We start from the raw sequence: 21,083 nt of genomic DNA, 5'->3' as shown, positions 1-21,083 counted from the left end.
TCAAAAGAAACCACCCTGAGCTACTTGAAGACTTACAGAAGAGTTACAAAAACAGTACAGAGTTCTGTATACCCTTTACCCAGTTTCCCTGAATATTAAGATCTTTTCACACAGTACAATGGTCAAAACTAAGAAATTAACAATATTACAATATTAATCACTAACACAGTTATGTGCTAGTGCTGTAGGTTTCCTCTAATCTATGACAGTTTCCGTCTTTCCTTGTCTTTTATGACCCTAAGATTTTTGAAGAGTACTGTTCAGTTTCTTTATAGAATGCCCTTTAAGTCTGTCCAGTGTTTTCCCATGATTAAACTGAGCTTAACTACTCAACTACTAGGAAGAATACCACAGAGGTAATGTGCCCTTATCAACACATATCAGGGGAACATGATGTTGATATGTTGTTGTCCTGATGATGTTAACACTCACCACGTGGTTACGGCGGTGTATCCTGTCTTTACTGTGAGTGCACTGTTTTCATCTTTCAGTTATAACAGAGTAACTCATGTATGTTCCTACAAGTACACAGGTAAAGCCACCTGCCCATCGATGCTGACTTTTCCCACTGTGATTAGTAAATATTTATATGGGGGGAAATACACTTTGAGACTATACAAATATCCTGTTTTCCCTTACTCATTAATTTTAGCATCCAATGGTGTACATTGCCTGTATCAATTACTATTATGGCATCATAATAGTGATTTTCTGTTCCCCTCATTCCTTTTCCATGTATTGATTTGATTCTTCAATAAGAAAGAGTTGTCCCTTCTCCATTAGGACATCACACTAGTAACTGCTGCAGTGGATGCCAAAAACAGTGACTGAATTCAAAGAGACATGGGAAGGGAATTAACCAGTGCCTACTACGGGTCTGCTGTTTTATATATGTTATCTTATAAGCCTCAAACTATGCACTACTATCCCCATTTTAAAGGTGAGAGAACCAAAGTGAAGAAAATTTAAGTTTCTTTCCAAAGGCATCAAGCTAGGAAGTTGTAGAGCTGGCATTTGACCCCTGGTCTGACTAATCTTGAAGTGCACGCTTGTTCTCCAGACCCCGTGAGCACTCTCTGCAGATCTCTACCACAACACCTACTCTTTTTGCCTATACTGCAATAATCTGTTTACATTCAGGCTTGGCCGCTAGATTGGAACTCCTCGATCCAAGAAACCCCATCTATAACTGATCATTTTTTATCTCAAGCACCTGAAGTCTAGGGCCTGCTGCACAGCAGTCGGTAAATGCTGTTGGACCAAACTGAACACTGAGGTTCCTGCTACCCGGCACCTGGACAGCTGACTGACTTACAGTCCTGAGGCAGCCAGCCTCTCACATTGAAATGTCTCCACGTTAAGCCACGTCAACATTCCTGTGACATTTTGTCACAACAAAAGGATTATTTATTTGAGCAGAGAATGTCAACCTAAAAAGTGCTTTCTCTATAAAAAACACATTTTAGGTTTCATATGCCTATGATATACTTTAGAGCTTATTCTGCTTAAAATTTATATACCGTCTGACCCAGAATCTAACAAAGGGGGGGAAAAATCCAAAACTTTTGCTTTTTGATTATGCTGAGTACAAGTTCATGTTTTAAAACAGTTTTTAAATCAATTATGTGTTTTTTAAAAAAAGGTAAAATTCTCACTCTAAACTAGACATGACTCAAACATTTTGCAAAGTATATTAAAATGCCAAATTAAAAATGCATTAGTTCTAGTCAATGAATTTTAAAATCTATACGCCTACCCAATGTCTGAGGCAACCAATAAAATGTTGTCAGTACTCTGCTCTTGATTTGTCACTGAAGACATCAAAAGCATTATACTTACATAATAAGTGTAAAGTAAGGACTTATCATAAAAGGTCATTAAAAATTCAACAGTATTCTTTTACTGCTGAGCATGTGGGGGAAAAGATTAATTAGTAAAGTAATACTGAGAAGCAAGACAGATAAAACAATAAAGGGTACTATCAGTCTACATTCTTTCCAATAAAATAATCCTAAGTAATTTCATTCCATTCACTAGGCATTCATTAGATGCAAACTGAGGACATACTTTATACTGGATACCAAATAAAAAGCATAAAAAGAAGGCATAATCACTGTCCTCAAGGAATTTAGGGCTTTCAAGCAAAACCTCTGAAAACTAGATTTAAGATTTTAGAAAAAAAGCAACAAAACGACTCTTTAGGCTTTACACATTTTCCAGTTTTTAACTGAACAGATCTAAAGATGCCTGAGCGCACTTCCTACATGGTAAGACTTTCAAGCTCAGTACCTTTATCCTCTTCTGAAAACTTCAACATCAACAAGGTAAGTGTTTTGGTCAAACCTTTAGTCACCTGCAGAAATCTATCAACAGCAATAACTAACTGCTACGGGTCCAGGCTGAAAGCAGCAAATGTGGCTACACTGCCTGAATATGAAAGCCACTTTGAAGGCCACCACTGTTTTTTATAAAAAACTCTAAGTTATCAGAAAGCATAAACACTAGATATCAGGATAAATCAAAATGATTTTAGAAAAAAATGAAGAAAGTTATAAGTAGAGAAAGTCTCACCATCCAGGGCTTCCTTTAATTCATCCTTCGTCCAGGCCACTTCCGTCATCAGCAGGCGGAGGTAGTACATGGCGTGCTGGTGAGGCTGCTCGGCTCGGAAATTGTTAAGAGAGCGCATATACTAGTGAAGGGAGACATGGGTTCGTTAATTTTATAAGTCCTCAAATTCATTTAAAAAGATCAACTATAATCAAACTTCATTCTGCATAAATCCTGTGTTACTGGGATGCAGGAATATTTGCTTCCTTCTACTTTTGGAAGTGAGGTAATTTAGAATGGGGCTTACTTGAATACTCTCTGATCCTTAAATTAAAGGGTATGTTTTTTTTTTTTTTTGGTCTGGGCTGCTGCTTTATCCCCAGCACCTGACATGTGGTCTAAGTGTCCTCACTATGGGACTTCTTTTACCCTCATAAGTCCCCAGTTTTCAGGGCCTGCATCTCTTGGTATCCTTTGATTCTGTACCACAAGGCCATTCCAAAAGTCTCTATGAGCAAGCAGCATGTCCACTTATACACAAGATACTGGATCTTTATCTGAAAACTACATTTGAAAATGGTAATTTTTCTTCTGGTGTACAATTAAGGTCACAGTTTGGCTTTTAAAATAGCTGTCCATCCCGTATTTCCATTATCAGGCCAACTGTGAGTTGAGTTTCAGTGGAAGACACATCAAGCCTAAATAGTCTGCCCTAATGTGACAAGGTTCTCATGGCAGGAAGACCTCAGTCTGCAGAATCATGTGTCCTTCTGAAGTGGAGGGTGGATGAAACTTTCAAGGGGTCCCTCACAGCTACTAGATCCACCTCAGGCTTCTCTCTGAAAGTCAGTGCTGCAACCTTCCCAGCTCTTGAGGGTCAGGTGTCCCTGAGTCACCCAGGGTCATTTTCTGGGTAGAGCACAGGACTTAGCAAAGACAGAGTGAGAGCACTGCCATAGCGTTAGTAGTGCTTCTCCTCCTGTCCTCTTAGAAATGTTCACAATAAGACAAAATTACCACCTTATGAACAACAACAAGATCACAAAAATGAGTTCAGAAACTTACTGCCTCTTTGATAATTTCAAATCTTTTTTCATCAATCTCAAAGGTAGCCATTTTCTCAATAATCTTCTTTAGCAAAATCGGCTGCTTGTCATTGTAACCTTTCACCGAAAGCTACAAAAAAGAGTTCAGGGTATTAGAAGTCTAAAAATATCACGAAAAAACTTCCAAATAAACACCTTAAGCTTGATTTTTAAACACTAAGAAAATCCCAAAGCCAGGTATATTAAAATAAAAGTGAAGGAGAATTCAATTATTTTATCTTCTCATAAATATAATTTAATTTAGGAAGAGAACATTAACCATCTTTATTTACTAATAACCCAAAAGCCTAATTTTGCTATTCCTAAATAAAGTCGACAATAGGAAAACTCACCTGACGCCAAACTACAGCAGAACACACCACATATCAAAATTTCTCATTAAATCAAAATTAACTGCAGAATGTGTTCTAGGTTTAATCTTCAAAAATAACTTGTAAGGAATGGCAGGCTTAAAGCTTTTATAAACGTGGTAAGAAGATAAAAATCACCAGTAGTATCATCTAGCCAACTGTTACGTATATCTCAAAACTGTTTATATTTAAGTATTTTTTTTATATCATCTTTGGTGAAATTAGGCGGCCCCAGTTTTGTGTGTGGGTGTATATACTTCTGTGGCACTTTGCCATTTTTGTCATTCAGCGTTGCCCAAAAAGGATCCATACATCTCACCACTTGCTTGTTTGATGAGTTCTCCCGATGTATCAAAAGCCAATGGCAAAACAGATGTGCTGCGAAGACACACTGTCTGTACTATCAGGACTTTTGCCTCGGGACAATTTAATAGTCTCCAAAAGCTAACCCTGGAAAAGTAGGGGATGCCTATTATTATATTTCCACACGGTGGCACCCTCAGCAATAGAGGACACATTGCAACTGGAATACCTCTAAAAGCCTCTACCTAATACAAAATGATAGACAAGAACCTCAGGAGTGAGGCCATGAAGAGCATATCATGTACCACGGGAATCAGAATGACAACTAGCAGAAAGCTCATTTTGTCATAAATTAAAAATTATTTTAATGGTAATATGCTACTAAAACGCAATAGCAAAAAATCAACAATAGATTCTGACTTTTCTATTTGGAGATTATTTTGATCTCTGAGCTTCAAATTTCCCTAGACTCCGAAAATGGTTAGGTATGTACACACTTACACATTAGATAAAAGCTACTGGAAATTTTACTTGTGTTAAAAAAAAAGCACTACAAAATAAAACTTTAAAACCCTAAAATCTTTTGTATAAGAATTTACAAAGAGGAGTACGAGTACACAGCACATGCTCTCATTTTAGTTGTTACTAAAACATACGCTATTTTTTCAAGAACAGTGCAGATGAATGTGTGCCATAGAAAGGATGTTAATTTGTAAATGAGATTAAAGTTTTGGAAACACATCAGAAATAATTTCAGGAGAAAAAACCTAGTTATTTCTTGGGATGTTTTTAATAATGCTTATTTTAAAACACACTTAAAAGTACTTAATGGTGCATGCTACAAAATAAATTAAATGAAAACATCAAATGTATTTGACCACAGGAGCTTTCTACCGCTGTCAGCAAAAATAAAGGAAACTTATTAGGACTGAAATTCAGGCACCACAACAATAACTACAGATATTTTTCACTTACAGATGTTAATACACTCAAGCATGGAAAGAACAACATGCCTTCAGAATTAATATGTTAAACATTTCAAGCAGAGGAACATGCAAATAAATGTAGCACACAAATATGTTCACAAATTGCACTAAACTCTACTGAATCATTCATTAGTGGAACTACTACTAATTTGAGTTCTTCAATCATTAAAAAGGTGCAAGGAAAAAACCATCAACCTTCTTGTTTAAAAATGCAGAAGTTAATAGTTTTCCCAAGCTCAACAGAATGCTTAAATGGTGTGGCGCCTTTTCTTTGGTTTTCATTTTACTTACAAGTATTGCATTCATTCCTGATGCAATGCCATAGCTCAAACCTGAGAGGCGTGCTGCATATGTATACTCTTTTAAATCATCCTTCAATAACCTGATAAACAGGTATGTCATGTTGCAATGGAGAGGATCAGCATAAATGTAGCGACTAACAAAAAGAAAAACAAAAGAAATGCTTTGATACCTCAAGCAGTGGCATGGTAATGAAGAAACATGACCGAAGAGTATGGATATGCAGCCTCATGATCTGAATTTCTAGGGAAACAGAATCGGCCAACCTTATGTTTTACAATGGCAGGAAGACATCATTCTGTTGTCAAAGACCAAGATTTCACATAGAGACTGGGTGAGATCTAAACCTCAATCAGGGTCCCATTTTGTTTGAGGAGAAAAAATATGACAATCTGATGAAAGATGTTAAAAAAAAAACAAAAACAGAAATCAAGGAAAATTTGCATAATGTGAATGTAATCACTGAATACTTAGAATAAGAGCTAACTGAAAAATTAAATGATGAGAAAATATGATTAGCCATAAATATTTTTTTAAAAAGAAATTAAACTCATATCCTCAATCAAAAATGCTTCCATCAAATCAATACAAAAAAAAATGTTGATGAGTGGAAGGCTCTAAGACGTGGGTACTTACATACATCCCATAGATGGTATTTTGGAGGTCATAGCTCAAGCCTGCTAGCTCTGCTGCATATGCATACTCGTTGAGTGAGTCTTTGAGGAGCTCAAGGTACAAATAGGCCATGTTACAGTGCAAGGGGTCCACATAAGCAAATGGGCTGGAAGAAAATGTTGACAGTAAAATAGCTGATTGATTACTTCTCAATGTGATGTGGCCTTTTGAGATGGATCAAGAAACTGAACATCGGTTAATATCATTTCCTGAAGATATGGTTTGAATTCTTGAGTCTGTTCTTCTCGGGAGGCAAAAAAATACAAGATGTCTGAAAAAGCAGCCTGAAATATGCCATGTGTGCTGGTGGTGGTGAGGAGGGAGAAGCAACTGTTGGCCCCAGATGGTGTGTGGCCAGACGGGCAAGTCAGAAATTCAGGGCAGGTACAGAGTGGGAACAGGCTAAAAGGCATGCCTGTGTTAGGCTAAAAGAAGGAGGCATAGTGGGGCATCTGGCTGGCTCAGTTAGAAGGGCACACGACTCTTGATCTCGGGGTCGTGAGCTCCAGTCCCACACTGGGTCTTACTTAAGATGAAAAATAAATTAAAAAAAAAAAAAAAGAAGAAGAAGGAGGCATGGCCAACAGAGCTCATCAGGCATTTGCAAGTCGTCCTCCCTCTAAGCAAGCCATACCCTGGGGGGACATGAGTATGAGACTGAGAAGTTTGTGTGCTGTGATTTTTCAACTTAAACAAGAAAAACGGAGACCTGTGAAATGTGAGCTCATCTCTGAGCTTCCCGCTAAACCAATGAAGTTACAGCACTGTCAGTAAAATAACTGATAATTCCCACCATATGACTGCAGACAGAGCTAGGAAAAAATATTAAAATTTAAAAAAATACTTAAGAAAAGCAACCAAAATGAGGAAACAATCAGAGTACAAGAGCTAAATAGGCCACAGATATCACCTAACTTGAATCATCTCCCAAATAAGAAACACAGCTTTTCACATGTCACCTGGGCTGGTAGTGGCGGAATTAGTGACCTGCTCACTCGATTATATGACACTGCTTACCTTTATGACAAACAAGTAAGGGTCATTCACTCAACAAATGTGTATCACACGCTTACTACTGTAATACACGGAAGCAGGTATGGCTCTGAAGAGCCTAGTGCTGGGCTCTTCTCTAGGTACTGGGAATAAAATCAGGCAAAGTCACTGACCTGACAGAGTTTAATAGTATAGTTGGAGGAGAGAATTAATTTTAATAAATCGAGTGGGGATAGTGCTATGAAAAAAATTAAGCAGGGTAAGAATAGGAATGAAGGGTGGTGGTAGTAAGATGAGACGACTGCTAATTACATAAGATAGTTAATCAATGCCTCTCTCATAAGGTGACATCTGGGCCTAGACCTGAAGGAAGCAAAGGAGCAAGCTCTGGGACTTCTGAGTGGGGCAGGTTGAGGAAACAGCCAGTGCAAAGGACCTGAGGCCAGGTGCCTACTTGGCTTGTTTGGCAGCAAATTAAAGTTTCACTCTATCTGTAGCACAGTAAATACAACTAATGTACTGACAGCAAAGGTAACAATTTTATCAAAGCTGATAATGAAGCAAAAATAGAAGAGGCTTAGCCATTAAGAGAATTCAAAGAGAAAATTCTATAACTACATAAACATTCTCCATCTGGAAAATCTAAATGGATGCTCTGTCACTGAATTTTTTAAAGTACTATATTATATATATGACAATTATAGTACTGTATATAGTACAATTAAAGTACTGTATTATATACATGACACACTTCCTTCTTTAGGCAAACAACTGCTCAGAAACTCACAGCACAATTCACAAAAGCAAAATTATCAAATAAAAGAGAATCTAGGAAGGGCTAAGCCCCATATGCACCTATGTGCCAATTTCAGGTGGAAATGAAAAGCCAGAAAAAGTGAAGTCTGGGAGCTCAGAGCCATATGGCTCAAGCTTAGAATGCAATTCCATTAAGTGTCCTAAAATGCTGCATGCACAGCAGCTGTGCTGGTGAGCTGTAAGACAGAACATGATTCAACCGCAATGCTTAAATTCTGGTTCATTTGTTAATTAAAAAAATATTATTTTGTATTCAGGTGCAATATGCTTAAATACGGATCAGAGTTTTTAAAACTGTAACTAAGTATGCATAAAATAATCCTATTTCTCAAAATACTAAAAGGTGTACACATACAGAAAATGTCTTGAAGAATATACAAGAAACCTAACAGTGTGACCTCTAGGAAGAGCAGAACACGTAGAGAGGAAACTTTCGGGAAGCAGACGTTTTTAATAGTAAGAATTGCACAGGGTAGTGTAGAGAATGCAAAAATATCAAATGGACTTTCAAAAGGTAAAGAAATTCATAATCATAGAAGTCAAATGGGAAAGTAGTGACAAGCTGCTTGGAATGCTACAAATATCACTCTGAATATCAAAAAATAAAACCAGCTTTGTAATGCTCTCTACCAACAATAAGCCATAGCTGGACAGTTCATGTTTAGTGTGAAAAGTAAACAATCTCAGCAAGCTCCAGGTAAGTCCATGAATCTTGTGCTATAAAATACAATGTTTACATCCCCCTACAAGCTCAGCTGTACATGTTGGTGAAATACTAATTTTCTATTTAGTTTCTTTTTCCCTATTCCAAAACATTTAAAATGCATTTAGCTTTAATTTCATGTCAAGTCGATCAAATAAAAATTAGTGAATATTATTACATGATGATAGGTTTATTTCATAAACACACACCATTGAATGTTAAATAAAAAATTATGAAGCTCAGGGGCGCCTGGGTGGCGCAGTCATTAAGCGTCTGCCTTAGGCTCAGGGCGTGATCCCGGCGTTCTGGGATCGAGCCCCACATCAGGCTCCTCTGCTAGGAGCCTGCTTCTTCCTCTCCCACTCCCCCTGCTTGTGTTCCCTCTCTCGCTGGCTGTCTCTCTCTTTAAAATAAATAAATAAAATCTTTTAAAAAAAATTATGAAGTATAAACTCACAAAGCAAAATTTGAACTGGATGATATACTTCACTATACAAATAAATAAAAGGAGACAGAGATGAACTGTAGATTTATATTGAGAAATCATTCCAACAGTAGTATTCATAAATGTTACTAAACATGTTCTTCCGTTTTAATTAAATCATTTTAAGTGACCATGCCTAGAACAGAGAAAACAATATCTAAGGCCTTTAAAGGCTGGAAAAGACTCAACACCATTTAGTAACTATTACTTCCTCCTCTGGGCAAGTTTCAGGAATACAAAACCGAAACTACAAGAGAAAACACCCTCAAATTATTCAGTCTTTCCTGTATGAAATTTCTGGGTGAGCCTACAGCCTCCCCAGATTCCAAAGCCCTGAAGGCTAGGAAGGTCCTCCTAATTGCTAACATAAATCATATCAGTTAAAGGGTGTGCTCATCAGTGCAAAGGAAGAACTGACAACCTTGACTCTTACAATAACCCTTACCAGCAGCAGCCCTCCCTGGTCTGGGCTACATAACTCTAGTTCCTTTCATTTCTACAAATGGGTCCTCCCGGAAGCAAAGAAAACTTTTAGGAATGGGATTGTTGATTTTTGTAAGAAACTTTTTGGCTAGATTCATTTTACATACCTGAAAAATTCAAAGTTGAGACAAGCCTTTGGCAAGAAAAACTTATCATCTTGTTTGAACCAGAGTTTGCTCATTGCTGTATCCTGTGATGGAGAAACAATTTGGTTAATAAAACATGGGCACATTCGGCAAAAAGCTCAATCAAAACACTCCTCAACAGGAGTAGGACAGAGGCAATGTTGAGAGCTTCATGGCCTTGAAGCATACTCAGAGGGTCACCGGGTGGGAAGGTGAAGAGAGAAAACTGCCAATTCTGGTAGCGGAGAGAAATCAAATCACCCTTCTGTCTCCCCTGGGTGAGGGAGATGGGGACCCAGCAGAGGAAGAGATAAACTGGAGAAGCCAATACCAACTGTCCTATCCCAGTCTTTCTGAACACTTGCAGACAGACACAGGAGTCCTTAGCAGGATGTGGCAGCCAGCCTCCAAGGTGGGCTATAGCAGTCCCTGACTGTTGGCATTTACATCCCGGGACAGTCATCTCTCCCACAGTGAACCAGGATTGGTCTATGTGAGCAACAGACTATGACAGAAGTGATGGCATGGTACCTCTGAAATTAGATTCTAAAGGACATTGTGGCTTCCATCTTGATCACCCACTTTCTCTCTTGAATCACTCACTTTGGAGAAAGCCAGCTTCCAAGTCAAACAACTCTACTGAGAGGCCCATGTGGTGAAGAACTAAGGCCTGCCAACAACAACACAACTAAATTTCAGAGGCTAAAGCCCCAGCCAACAGTTTGACTATAACCTAATAAGAGACCCTGAACCAGAATTATCCAACTAAGCCACTTTCAGATTCCTGACCCTCAGAAACTGCATGGAGATAAATGTTTTAAGTTCCTAAATTTTGGAGGAATTTGTTATGTTGTAATAGATAACACAGCCAGAGATGAACAAATAAGCCACTACTTTAACTCTCTACTTCACTCACACTGTATTAAAAACTCTTGAAACTGACAAGAGATATAAATGTTCTCCTTAGTTTACTTTGAGAAGACCTATTTAAACAACAAATAATAGGAGAGGTAAACAAGCTTTCTCTTTGAATAACCTAACCTATAACTCATTAAAATGTCATTTTTTTCTTCTCAAACTTTTAATTTAAATTCTACTTAGTTAACATACAGTGCAGTATTAGTTTCAGGAGCAGAATTCAGAGACTCATCACTTACATACAACACTCAGTGCTCATCATAACGAGTGACCTCCTTAATATCCATCACCCATCTAGCCCATCCCCCTCCTGCTTCCCTCCATCAATCCTCAGTTTGTTCTCTATCTTTAAGAGTCTCTTACGGTTTGTTTCTCTTTTTAATTTTTACTCCCTCCTCCCCCCGTATGTTCATCTGTTTTATTTCTTAAATTCCACATATGAGTGAAATCATATGGTATTCTTCTCTAACTTATTTCACTTAGCAGAATACCTTCTATCTCCATCCACGGAGTTGCAAATGACAAGATTTCATTCTTTTTGATGGCTGAGTAATATTTCATTGTACATATATGCTACATCTTCTTTATCCATTCATCAGTCAATGGACATTTGGGCTCTCTCCACAGTTTGGCTATTGTTGATAACGCTACTATAAACATCGGCGGGCATGTATCACTTCGAATCTGTATTTTTGGTAACCTTTGGGTAAATACCTAGTAGTGCAATTGCTGGATGGTAGAGTAGGAACCTCCATACTGTTTTCCAGAGCACCAGTTTACATTCCTACCAACAGTGCAAGAGGGTTCCCCTTTCTCCACATCCTTGCCAACACCTGTTGTTTCTTGTGTGCTTAGCCATTCCAACAGGTGTGAGGTGTTATTGTGGTTTTGATCCGTATTTCCCTAATGATGAGTGATGCTGAGCATCTTTTCATGTGTCTGTTAGCCATCTGTATGTCTTCTTTAGAAAAATGTCAATTCATGTCTTCTGCCCATTTCTTAGCTCGATTATTTGTTTTTTAGGTGTTGAGTTTGATAAGTTCTTTAAAGATTTTGGATACTAACCTTTCATCAGATATATCATTTGCAAATATCTTCTCCCATTCTGTAGGCTGCCGTTTAGTTTTGTTGACTGTTTCCTTCACTGTCGCAGAAGCTTTTTATCCTATGAAGTCCTAATAGTTCATTTTTGGTTTTGTTTCCCTTTCCTCCGGCAACGTGTCTACAAGAAGTTGCTGCGGCCGAGGTCAAAGAGGTTGCTGCCTGTGTTCTCCACTAGGATTTTGATGGCTTCCTGTCTCACATTTAGGTCTTCCATCCATTTTGAGTTTATTTTTATGTAAGGTATAAGAAAGCAGTCCAGTTTCATTCTTTTGCATGTGGCTGTCTAGTTTTCCCAATACCATTTGCTAAAGAGACTGTCTTTTTCCATTGGATAGTCTTTCCTGCTTTGTTAAAGATTATTTGACCATATAGTTGTAGGTTCATTTCTGGGTTTTCTACTCTATTCCATTAACCTATGTGTCTGTTTTTGTGCTCGTGCCATACTGTCTTGATTATAGCTTTGTAATACAGCTTGATGTCCAGAATTGTGATGCCTCCAGCTTTGCTTTTCTTTTTCAGGGTTGCTTTGGCTATTCAGGATCTTTTGTGGTTCCATACAAATTTTAGGATTGCTTGTTCTAGCTCTGTGGAAAGTGCTGGTGGTGTTTTGATATGGATTAATATTAAATGTGTAGATTGCTTTTGGTAGTACAGACATTTTAACAATGTCTATTCTTCCAATCCATGAGCACAGAATGTTTTCCCATTTCTTTGTGCCCTCTTCACTTGCTTTTATAAGTGTTCTATAATTTTCAGAGTACAGACCTTTTACCGCTTTGGTTAGGTTTATTCCTAGGTATTTTAGGGTTTTTGATGCAATTGTAAATGGGATCGATTCCTTGATTTCTTTTCCTGCTGCCTCATTACTGGTGTATAGAAATGCAATAGATTTCTGTACACTGATCTTATATCCTGTGACTTTGCTGAATTCATGTATTAGTTCAAGCGATTTTTTGGTGGAGTCTCTTGGGTTTTCTACATAGAGTATCATGTTGTCTGCAAATAGTGAAAGTTTGACTTCTTCCTTGCCAATTTGGATGCCTTTTATTTATTTTTGTTGTCTTGATTGCTGAGGCTAAGACTTTCAGTACTACGTTAAATAGTCTCGTTTCTGACCTTAGAGGAAAAGCTCTCAGTTCTTCCCCCATTGAGGATAGCTGTGGGTATCCCCAATGATGTCAGCTGTGGGTCTTTCGTATATGGTTTTTATGATGTTGAGGTATGTTCCATCTATACCTACTTTGTTGAGGGTTTTTATCAAGAATGGATACTGTATTTTGTCAAATGTTTTCTCTGCATCTATTGAGAGGATCATATGGTTCTTATCCTTTCTTTTATAGATGTGTGTATCACATTGATTGTGAATACTGAACCATCCCTGCAGCCAAGGAATAAATCCCACTTGATCACAGTGAATGATTCTTTTAATGTACTGTTGGATTAAATTTGCTAGTATCTTGAGAATTTTTGCATCCATGTTCATCAGAGATAATGGCAGGGATCAAGGTAATGCGAGCTTTGTAGGAGTGTGGAAGTTCTCCTTCCATTTCTTTTTGGAACAGTTTGAGAATAGGTATTAACTCTTCTTTAAATGTCTGGTAGAATTCCCTTAGAAAAAGCCATCTGGCCCTGAACTTTTGTTTATTGGGAGATTTTTGATTACTAATTTAATTTCTTTGCTGATTATAGGTCTGTTCAGATTGTCTATTTTCTTCCCGTTTCAGTTTTGGTAGTTTGTATGTTTCTAGGAATTTATCCATTTCCTCCACATTGTCCGGTTTGTTGGCATATAATTTTTCATAATATTCTCTTATGATTATTTGTATTTTTGTGGTGTTCGTTGTGATCTCTCCTCCTTCATTCATGGTTTTATTTATTTGGGTCCTTTCTCTTTTCTTTTTGATAAGTCTGGCTAAGGGTTTATCAATTTTATTAATTCTTTCAAAGAACCAGCTCTTAGTTTTGTTGACCCATTCTGGTTTGTTTGTTTGTATATCATTTATTTCTCCTCTAATCTTTCTTATTTCCCTTCTGTTGGCTTCAGGCTTTATTTGCTGCTCCTCTTCTAGCTCCTTTAGGTATAAGGTTAGCTTGTATATTTGAGACTTTTCTTGCTTCTTGAGGAAGGCCTGTATTGCAATATACTTCCCTCTTAGGACTGCATTTGCTGCATCCCCAAAATTGTGGACTATTGTGTTTTTTTATTTGTCCAGAAAAAAACCAAAAACAAAACAGCAAACAAAAAACTAGATCCTAGGTATGTTTTGGTCTGCTTGTCAAAAGGGATCCTATTTCCCCTAGAGCTGAAGCTCTGCAGCACTTTATGATCAGTAGACTTGGTACATTCAAGGGGTTTGTGCTGGTCTTCTGGGGGAAGGGCCTGCTACACTCCTCAGGCCTATTTGCCCTTGTACAGATGCACCTGCCTTGGGGGGGGGGGGAGTTGGTGTAAGTGGGTCCAGTCTCCACTTGCTCGCTGAGATCAGTCAGTGTTGATGGGGTGGGGGTGGTGGGAAGATTGGGGGATATGGCTTCACTATGCTCTCTTATCCCTGAAGCAGAAAGCTCATGCCCACCACTCATTCAGGAAGCCCTCACAGAACAGCAAACAATCTTGTGCCCCAGCTTCCGTCAAGTCCCTGCCTTCAGCCTGTCTGTGTCCAAGCTGTTTCATCTCAGCACACAGCTGGGTTTCTAAACTCCAAATTTTAGGGACTCCTGCAGCACCACCCCGCACTGATCCTCTGGGGGAGGATGTCTCCCCACTTTTGCTGCTTGTGGCCAATCCCAAGAAAGTGGTCGCAGGACCGTGAAGCAGTTCAGAGTTTATGGCAAAGCAGAACCAAAAGTAGGCACTAAGACTCGCTGCCCTCAGCTGGTATCCCTGCTCCTATGCCTGGGAAGAGTGCAGCACATTGATGCCACCCTTTCTTCTGTCCATGGAGAGGCCTTGCTGCCACTCCTAAATGCACTCCAAACAGGGGAACTATTTCCCCCTGCGACCCAGGGGATCCTCAGACTACACTGTCTACTCCCAGGTGTCTGCCCTCCTTCCCCACAGAAGCACCACTAAGCCAGGCATGACCCTGGCGGTGCGAGACTTCTAAGTAGGGCTCCCTCCCTTCCACAGCCCCCACAGTTCTTATCTCCCCCAAATCAACTCTCCATGGCTCCTACCTTCCACAATTCTACCTGTACACTTGCAGTTTTGTTTTCTCAGTCCTCAGACTGATTTCTTATGGTGTTCAGAATGATCTGATATTTATCCAGCTGTGTTCGAGGGATGAGGCAAGCTTAGGTCTTCACCTTACTCCTTCGCCATCTTAACTCCTCCCTTAAAACGTCATTTTTAAAGAAAAATGGTTGTCTAGTTAATAATCTAGTTGCTTGAGATAAATTTCAAGTTTCTAAACACTAACTCTCATCTCACTGCGTTAATCTGAATGTTAGGTCCTTTGAAGAAAAGAAAAAGAAAGATGTATGTCTACTGTGGTGAGTTTAGAAAGTGAATTTAGGAAAGAAGATGTACAGTAATAATTTGATCCATTTTTCTACACAATTTACTCAAGGTGTGAAACAATGACACAAAAAGAACATTCTGGGGGGAAAAAAAAAGCCCCATTTCTCAATCACCGTTCTCACTGGCTTATTAACTTCCTAAATTCCTTGTTCTCATCAATTTCCTAAAGCCATTCTAACAAATGCAGGAAATCCAACAGCTTCCCTTGGATATGCTCTCTTGCAGGGTTTAGAAATTCTCTTTATCTCTAACTTTCATGATGCGGCGCAAATCAACTTCCTTACTCAGTCTTCAGTGAATACAGAAACTAGGCTGAGAACTTTCAGATTTGTGGTTGAAGTCCAGACTTAACTTTCTTTTCTGCAAAGAAAACAATACCCTAGATTCTGAATTGTTTAGTAGTTTGTTTGCTTTAACTTTTCTAGCCTTTTAATATTCCTTGCAGTAATTCTTTCTACAACTTTCTGGTAGCTCTTAGGATATGAGCCCCCAAAACCAACATAGTACCAAATGCAAGAAATCATGTCTCCAGTTCCTTCTGTGTGTAATAGTTGTATCCACTATATTTAAAAATCACCGATTCTAACATGTTACCTTAATAAGAGAAGGGTATGGTGTCGCTTCTTTTTCTAATGATAAAATCTCAAAATTTGTAGGAATAAATTCATTCTTCGTTGGAAGTTTAAATTTCCCATTCAGGTCAGCATTTTGCCATTTCTGGATGAAAAACAAAAAACACACACAAAAGCAATAAAGTTGGATTCAAAAGTTTAAAATAGTCCTTTTGCATAATATCTAGGCAAATATTAAGGGGATAAATGTTATACAGCTTTTCTTTTCCACTCCCAAGATCCACTGATGGCTTTTCGTGAAACTTGAGCTGGTCTCTCTGTTACTAATCAAGATTTTGTACTTATTCATCTTTCCTCTTTACATATTTCCAAAATGATCAGCTGAGGCTAAGGGCCAATCTGTGACTACAGAAACCTGAGAGACCACTTGGTCCATATGAAGATCACGTTGGCTTTAGCTCCTTAATAAAGGAAGAATAATCTGCACAGGGATATATTCCTGCAACTGGTAGATAACAGGTCATTTACAGAAGAATTAAACTTTCAGAAGCAGTAAGTTACCTCCATGTATGGCCTGAAAGCTAGACTAAAGAGGCTTCCTTCACTTCAGTACTGCTCCTTAAGGCCTGGTCCACAACTGTCCCAGATGACCATGTGAATCTCCAAGCAAACCAGTAATTCAAGCACAAGGTCAAGAAAAAGAGGAGCCCAAGCCTGGATTGTGCAACAAGGCTGATACAACCTGCAGGTTGGATGTGCTCGATGAGCTAGTTCCAAAAGCTAAGTGGGACAGATCACAGGTCAGTGATTGTTGGATTATTACTTATAAGACTTCATTACTAAAAAAAAAAAAAAAAGCAGCCAAGTGCCAATAATCCCGGGTTCAGTAATGTGGTCTCCAGATGATCTAGCACAGCCTTGCTGCTTCTACAGTTCTATTTTGGTCCCAGAGTTTATGTTTTTTGGCACTGGGATGGTGGGGATCTTGGCCGTATTATGAATAGCAGCTTAGGTCTCCCGATGGCCGAATAGTAGGGGCTGGGAAACACTTAGTAAATAATTTCACTGCTAAACTCCCAGATAAATTTGGGTTGTTTTGTTTTTAATTAAGTAAGCTCTACACCCAATATGGGGCTTGAACTCACAATCCTGAGATCAAGAGTCTTACGCTCTACTGACTCAGCCAGCCAGGTGCCCCGCCAGATAAATTTGTTTAAAAAACATTCCTATTTAGGGGGCGCCTGGGCGGCTCAGTTAGTTAGCGTCTAACTCTTGGTTTAGGCTCAGGTCATGATCTCAGGATCGTGAGACAGAGCCCCACATCAGGTTCTTTCCCTCTCCTTCCCCCCGTCCCTCCCTCCACTTGCATACTCTCTCTCTCTCTAAAATAAATAAATAAATAGATAGATAGATAGATATAGATAGAAAGATAAATAAATAAATAGATAAATAAAATCTGTAAAAAAAATTCCCACTCGGGGCAGGTTTGCTGTCATCAGAGTTTGGTTTCTCTTTTGTTTTAGGATTAATTCATGGGAGATCAGCATTGCTCACAGTTTAGCTAGATGGATATTTTCATATATGAAAGGGCTCCAATGTTCTCTTATGTTGTGAATAGGTCAGAGAGTACCAGCAATGATTTTCTGAAACTTCTTCTTTTCTCTGTATTACACAGGTACACTTAAGAAATGTTCATTACTCAACTTTAACTAGAATTGAGTCAGAGCAAGGCTTTCTGGTGTCTTCCCATGGATAAAGGACACAATCTCAAAGATATGGTGACAATGAAAACCAAAAAAAAAAAAAAAAAAATACCAGACAGTAGGTAAGACTCAAAAAACAAAATCTGGACTACTAATGTATGGGATAACAAACTATCTAAACACACCTGTTTTGAAACAAATTCTAATTCCCTTACATAGACAAAAAGAGCAATGAGACAATATGAGGGATATAATACAGCATCTCCTGAAGTGAAGACAGCATGAATCCCAGAGACTGTTCCCGCCTGTACACACAGCACGACCGTGAGGCCTTTGGAGCCCTTGTATCTGTCTTTCATGCTCTCTATTTCCATCTCTTCTTGCCTGTTCTGGTGCCTTTGCTTCTCTGTGTACTTTGGATTTCAATGATCTTTGACTGCATGAAGCGGGGAGTCTGCTGTCAGCCCTGCTGACCTAACAGACACATGGAAGGTGGCCACAGTGCCATTTCTTCACGCAAAAACCTCAGCTCCAGCTCGCCAGCTCCTTGTTCCCTTTGCTCAGGACAGTACAGACAGCTGCGAGCCATCAGTATCTATGCTCAGGGCTGTGAGTTGGTTGATCTGGAGAGCTCATGCTCTCATGTGTCCCTCACACATGAAGTTTACTCACAGATAAGCAAACCCTACCTTAATGACTTCATCTGGTACAGCTTCTTGCTTGTACTGGGTTCCGTACCACTCTTCTGTGCGGTCAGTTTTTCCTTCAAAGGACTTGGAAACTATTGCAACCCTAAAGGTAAATAGAAAAAACAAACACTATAAACTCCTCTTGTATACATGCATTTATACAACCTGAGTCATGAAAATGTAAATAATATCCAAGAACAGGGTGGGTATCTAAGACCCAGTAAATCCAATAAGGCTTAGTCAAAACAGGCAATCATGTATAGAGGTTTCTGACCGTGGTCTCTGTTACTCTTGGGTTAGAGCCCTTCATTTTTAATGTGAAAAACTGCATGCAGGACTCTTGTGGGTAATGCTACTGACTAAAATTTTAAAAGAAGAGTAGCTAGGGAAAAAATGGAACAAAGTGAGTTGAAAAACAGTCTTTAAAAAAGCAAAACAAAGTACTCCTTCCCAGGAACAGCTGAGGCCCAGGGTTAACAAAAATGGCTATAAAACCCCACCCTTGTTGGCTCATCCAGATATCCAAAAAACCAAAACACACTTTTATTATTATTTGTTAAGTCTGTGCTCTATGGTTTTTTCCTGCCAGAGACTACCATCAAATACATCTAGTACATGTACATTGGCCTTCGTAAAGGAAGCAAGACGAGAAACACCTCTCCTATGTTCTGGTTTGTTAAAAGCTTTCATTGATGAGCAGACAGAATAGCTCAGAAGAGAAGTCAGAAGGAAAAAAAAAAAAAAGTTCAGGGAGAGAGGGTAGAGATAAAATGATGTCAAAAGATATGTGAACAGAAGATTTACAAGAACAGTAGCAAAAGCAGTTCTGTACCACAGAACTCCTGTCCCCGTGCAGGGTCACCAGGGACATTTCTGCCTCTGCCACCTTGTAATTATCAAAGTGGGAATCACTGCCATCCTCTCAGCAGACTCGATGCCAGCCTGGGACCAATCCTATTTGAATCCTATGTGGATAAAGAAGCTCTAGGCCAAGAGCTTTGATGGCTTGCCATGAAGTCAGTCCTGTTACTGATCCCACTTCTCCTTAATGTCTCAATTCAAATAACAAGGTCTACGTTTGTTCCTACTTGTTCTTACCCATCCTCTCAGAGGTTTGGTTCTAGCCTCTAAATGTCTGCCTCGCAGATGAAAACTCCCCTCTACTGAATACCCACCCATTTTCCAATGTGCTCCTGCTCCTCGTCGGACCTTCGCAACTTCAACGGCTGACCGTCTGAACCACTGTTTGTTTCTTATTTATTCTAGAGAAAATACTCTACCCTGGTTAGCTGGACTTGGTCTTACTGCCCACTTTAGGGTAGAGATAAGCAATCTGACTAACCCACCCGTTAGTATGGCTGACTAATCTCCCAGCTGATGGTATTCCTGATCTGGCCTAGCTGCCTCTGACCACTACCAGTTCTAGAAAACATGCTAAATAAGAATATATTCCATAGAAACATAGTGAGGAATCACAGCACTTAATGGATGGAAGAGTTCTGTTATCATGTCCAGAAGAAGTGATCCATGTTGGCATCTTGAGAATTCCTTTTGAGGGGTACAGGTAGAGTGTGTATAGAACTCACATGGCCACATGAAGGACATGTAATGTTTGTTATGGACATTCATTCAATACATGACAGAGCCTGCTAAGACTCAGCCCCAGAAAGTGCTTCTACTCCTGCTGACTTCCTAAAAAATGAATGGACTGATTCTCAAGGAGAATTTTGAAAACTGTGTTAGGAAGTAAAATAACCTACAGACAGGTGGTATTACCATCTTCTCTTCCATGAGGTGCCTGATTTTGGACAAGTCTGTTACGTAGATGGCTTTGGTCTCCCTAAATGACAGCCCACATATCAGAATAATGTACAAGCGACTGATGACAACTTGTGAACACTGAAGCATTCGTTTGGCAGTGGACATGGCCCCTGAAACAAGAGTACTTTAAACTCTGTCCTGAGAGAGAAAGTGAAAAAAGCTCAGGGAAAGCTGCCAGATGCTTTGAAGGATGAATTCTGACAGAGAAAGCAACAGACACTGGAGGCTGCTCAGTAATGCTCAGGTTAGAAAGGGGGAGAGGAGGGGAGATCGGTCAGGTACAATCCTAAGGGATTTCGATAGCTGTATACCACAGCAAATGACGGGTAACATGTGAAATGTTACCCTAAGCAAGTAAATATGAAATAGATGAACACAGTTCCCTCAAACAAGGCAAACATCAAATACTGGCCTAACAAAGAGAGATACCTTTGCAGAACAAGAGCTAGTGTATCACTGAGGAATTTAACATACAGCGAAAGACTATTTAAAAATTAATTATAAAAGGTAAGCAATGGGAGTAACAGAAGAGACAGTATATACACATCAAACCTACATAGAAATCTACAAACCAGAATGTGAAAGCACAAGAGACTTAAGTTAGGAGAAAAAGAGAGAAGAGAAGGCACAATAATCTAAGTATGCCACGGAGAGCTGCAATATATATAACTGCAGACAGCTGAGAAAAACTAGCACAGATACGGTCACATCCTTAGACTATCTGCTGGAAATCTAATTATGCTTAAAAATAATCTTGATGAGTTTTTTAAGTGTGTTTGTGTATGTGTTTGTGTGTGTATGTGCGTGTGACAATGCTATTCTTTAATTCTATCCACAAACTGATTGCTGATCTGGTACTAACATGGTCCTTGGAAAAAGGAG

At 39.0% G+C, this 21,083-nt stretch overlaps 1 protein-coding gene across 3 annotated transcripts in view; it reads right to left on the bottom strand.

Moving 5' to 3' along the window:
- IDE (insulin degrading enzyme) overlaps window positions 1-21,083 on the bottom strand; it is a 109,790-nt gene that overhangs the window by 22,579 nt on the left and 66,128 nt on the right. For 2 of the 3 annotated variants that reach the window (XM_045809885.2, XM_087862904.1), the window contains exons 12-17: window positions 18,381-18,483; window positions 16,011-16,133; window positions 9,857-9,939; window positions 6,232-6,376; window positions 3,616-3,726; window positions 2,572-2,692 (exon numbers count right to left, since the gene is read on the bottom strand). In XM_045809885.2, the coding sequence (XP_045665841.1) occupies window positions 2,572-2,692; window positions 3,616-3,726; window positions 6,232-6,376; window positions 9,857-9,939; window positions 16,011-16,133; window positions 18,381-18,483 (686 nt within the window). Of the gene's footprint in view, window positions 1-2,571; window positions 2,693-3,615; window positions 3,727-5,586; window positions 5,732-6,231; window positions 6,377-9,856; window positions 9,940-16,010; window positions 16,134-18,380; window positions 18,484-21,083 lie in introns of all 3 variants that reach the window. The other variant, XM_045809886.2, reaches the window with a different exon arrangement.

The sequence above is a fragment of the Ursus americanus genome, chromosome 6, assembly GCF_024610735.1.
Source record: "Ursus americanus isolate L20-20 chromosome 6, mUrsAme1.1.p, whole genome shotgun sequence".
NCBI classification, from domain to species: domain Eukaryota; kingdom Metazoa; phylum Chordata; class Mammalia; order Carnivora; family Ursidae; genus Ursus; species Ursus americanus.
This window is presented reverse-complemented; position numbering and strand designations above follow the sequence as displayed.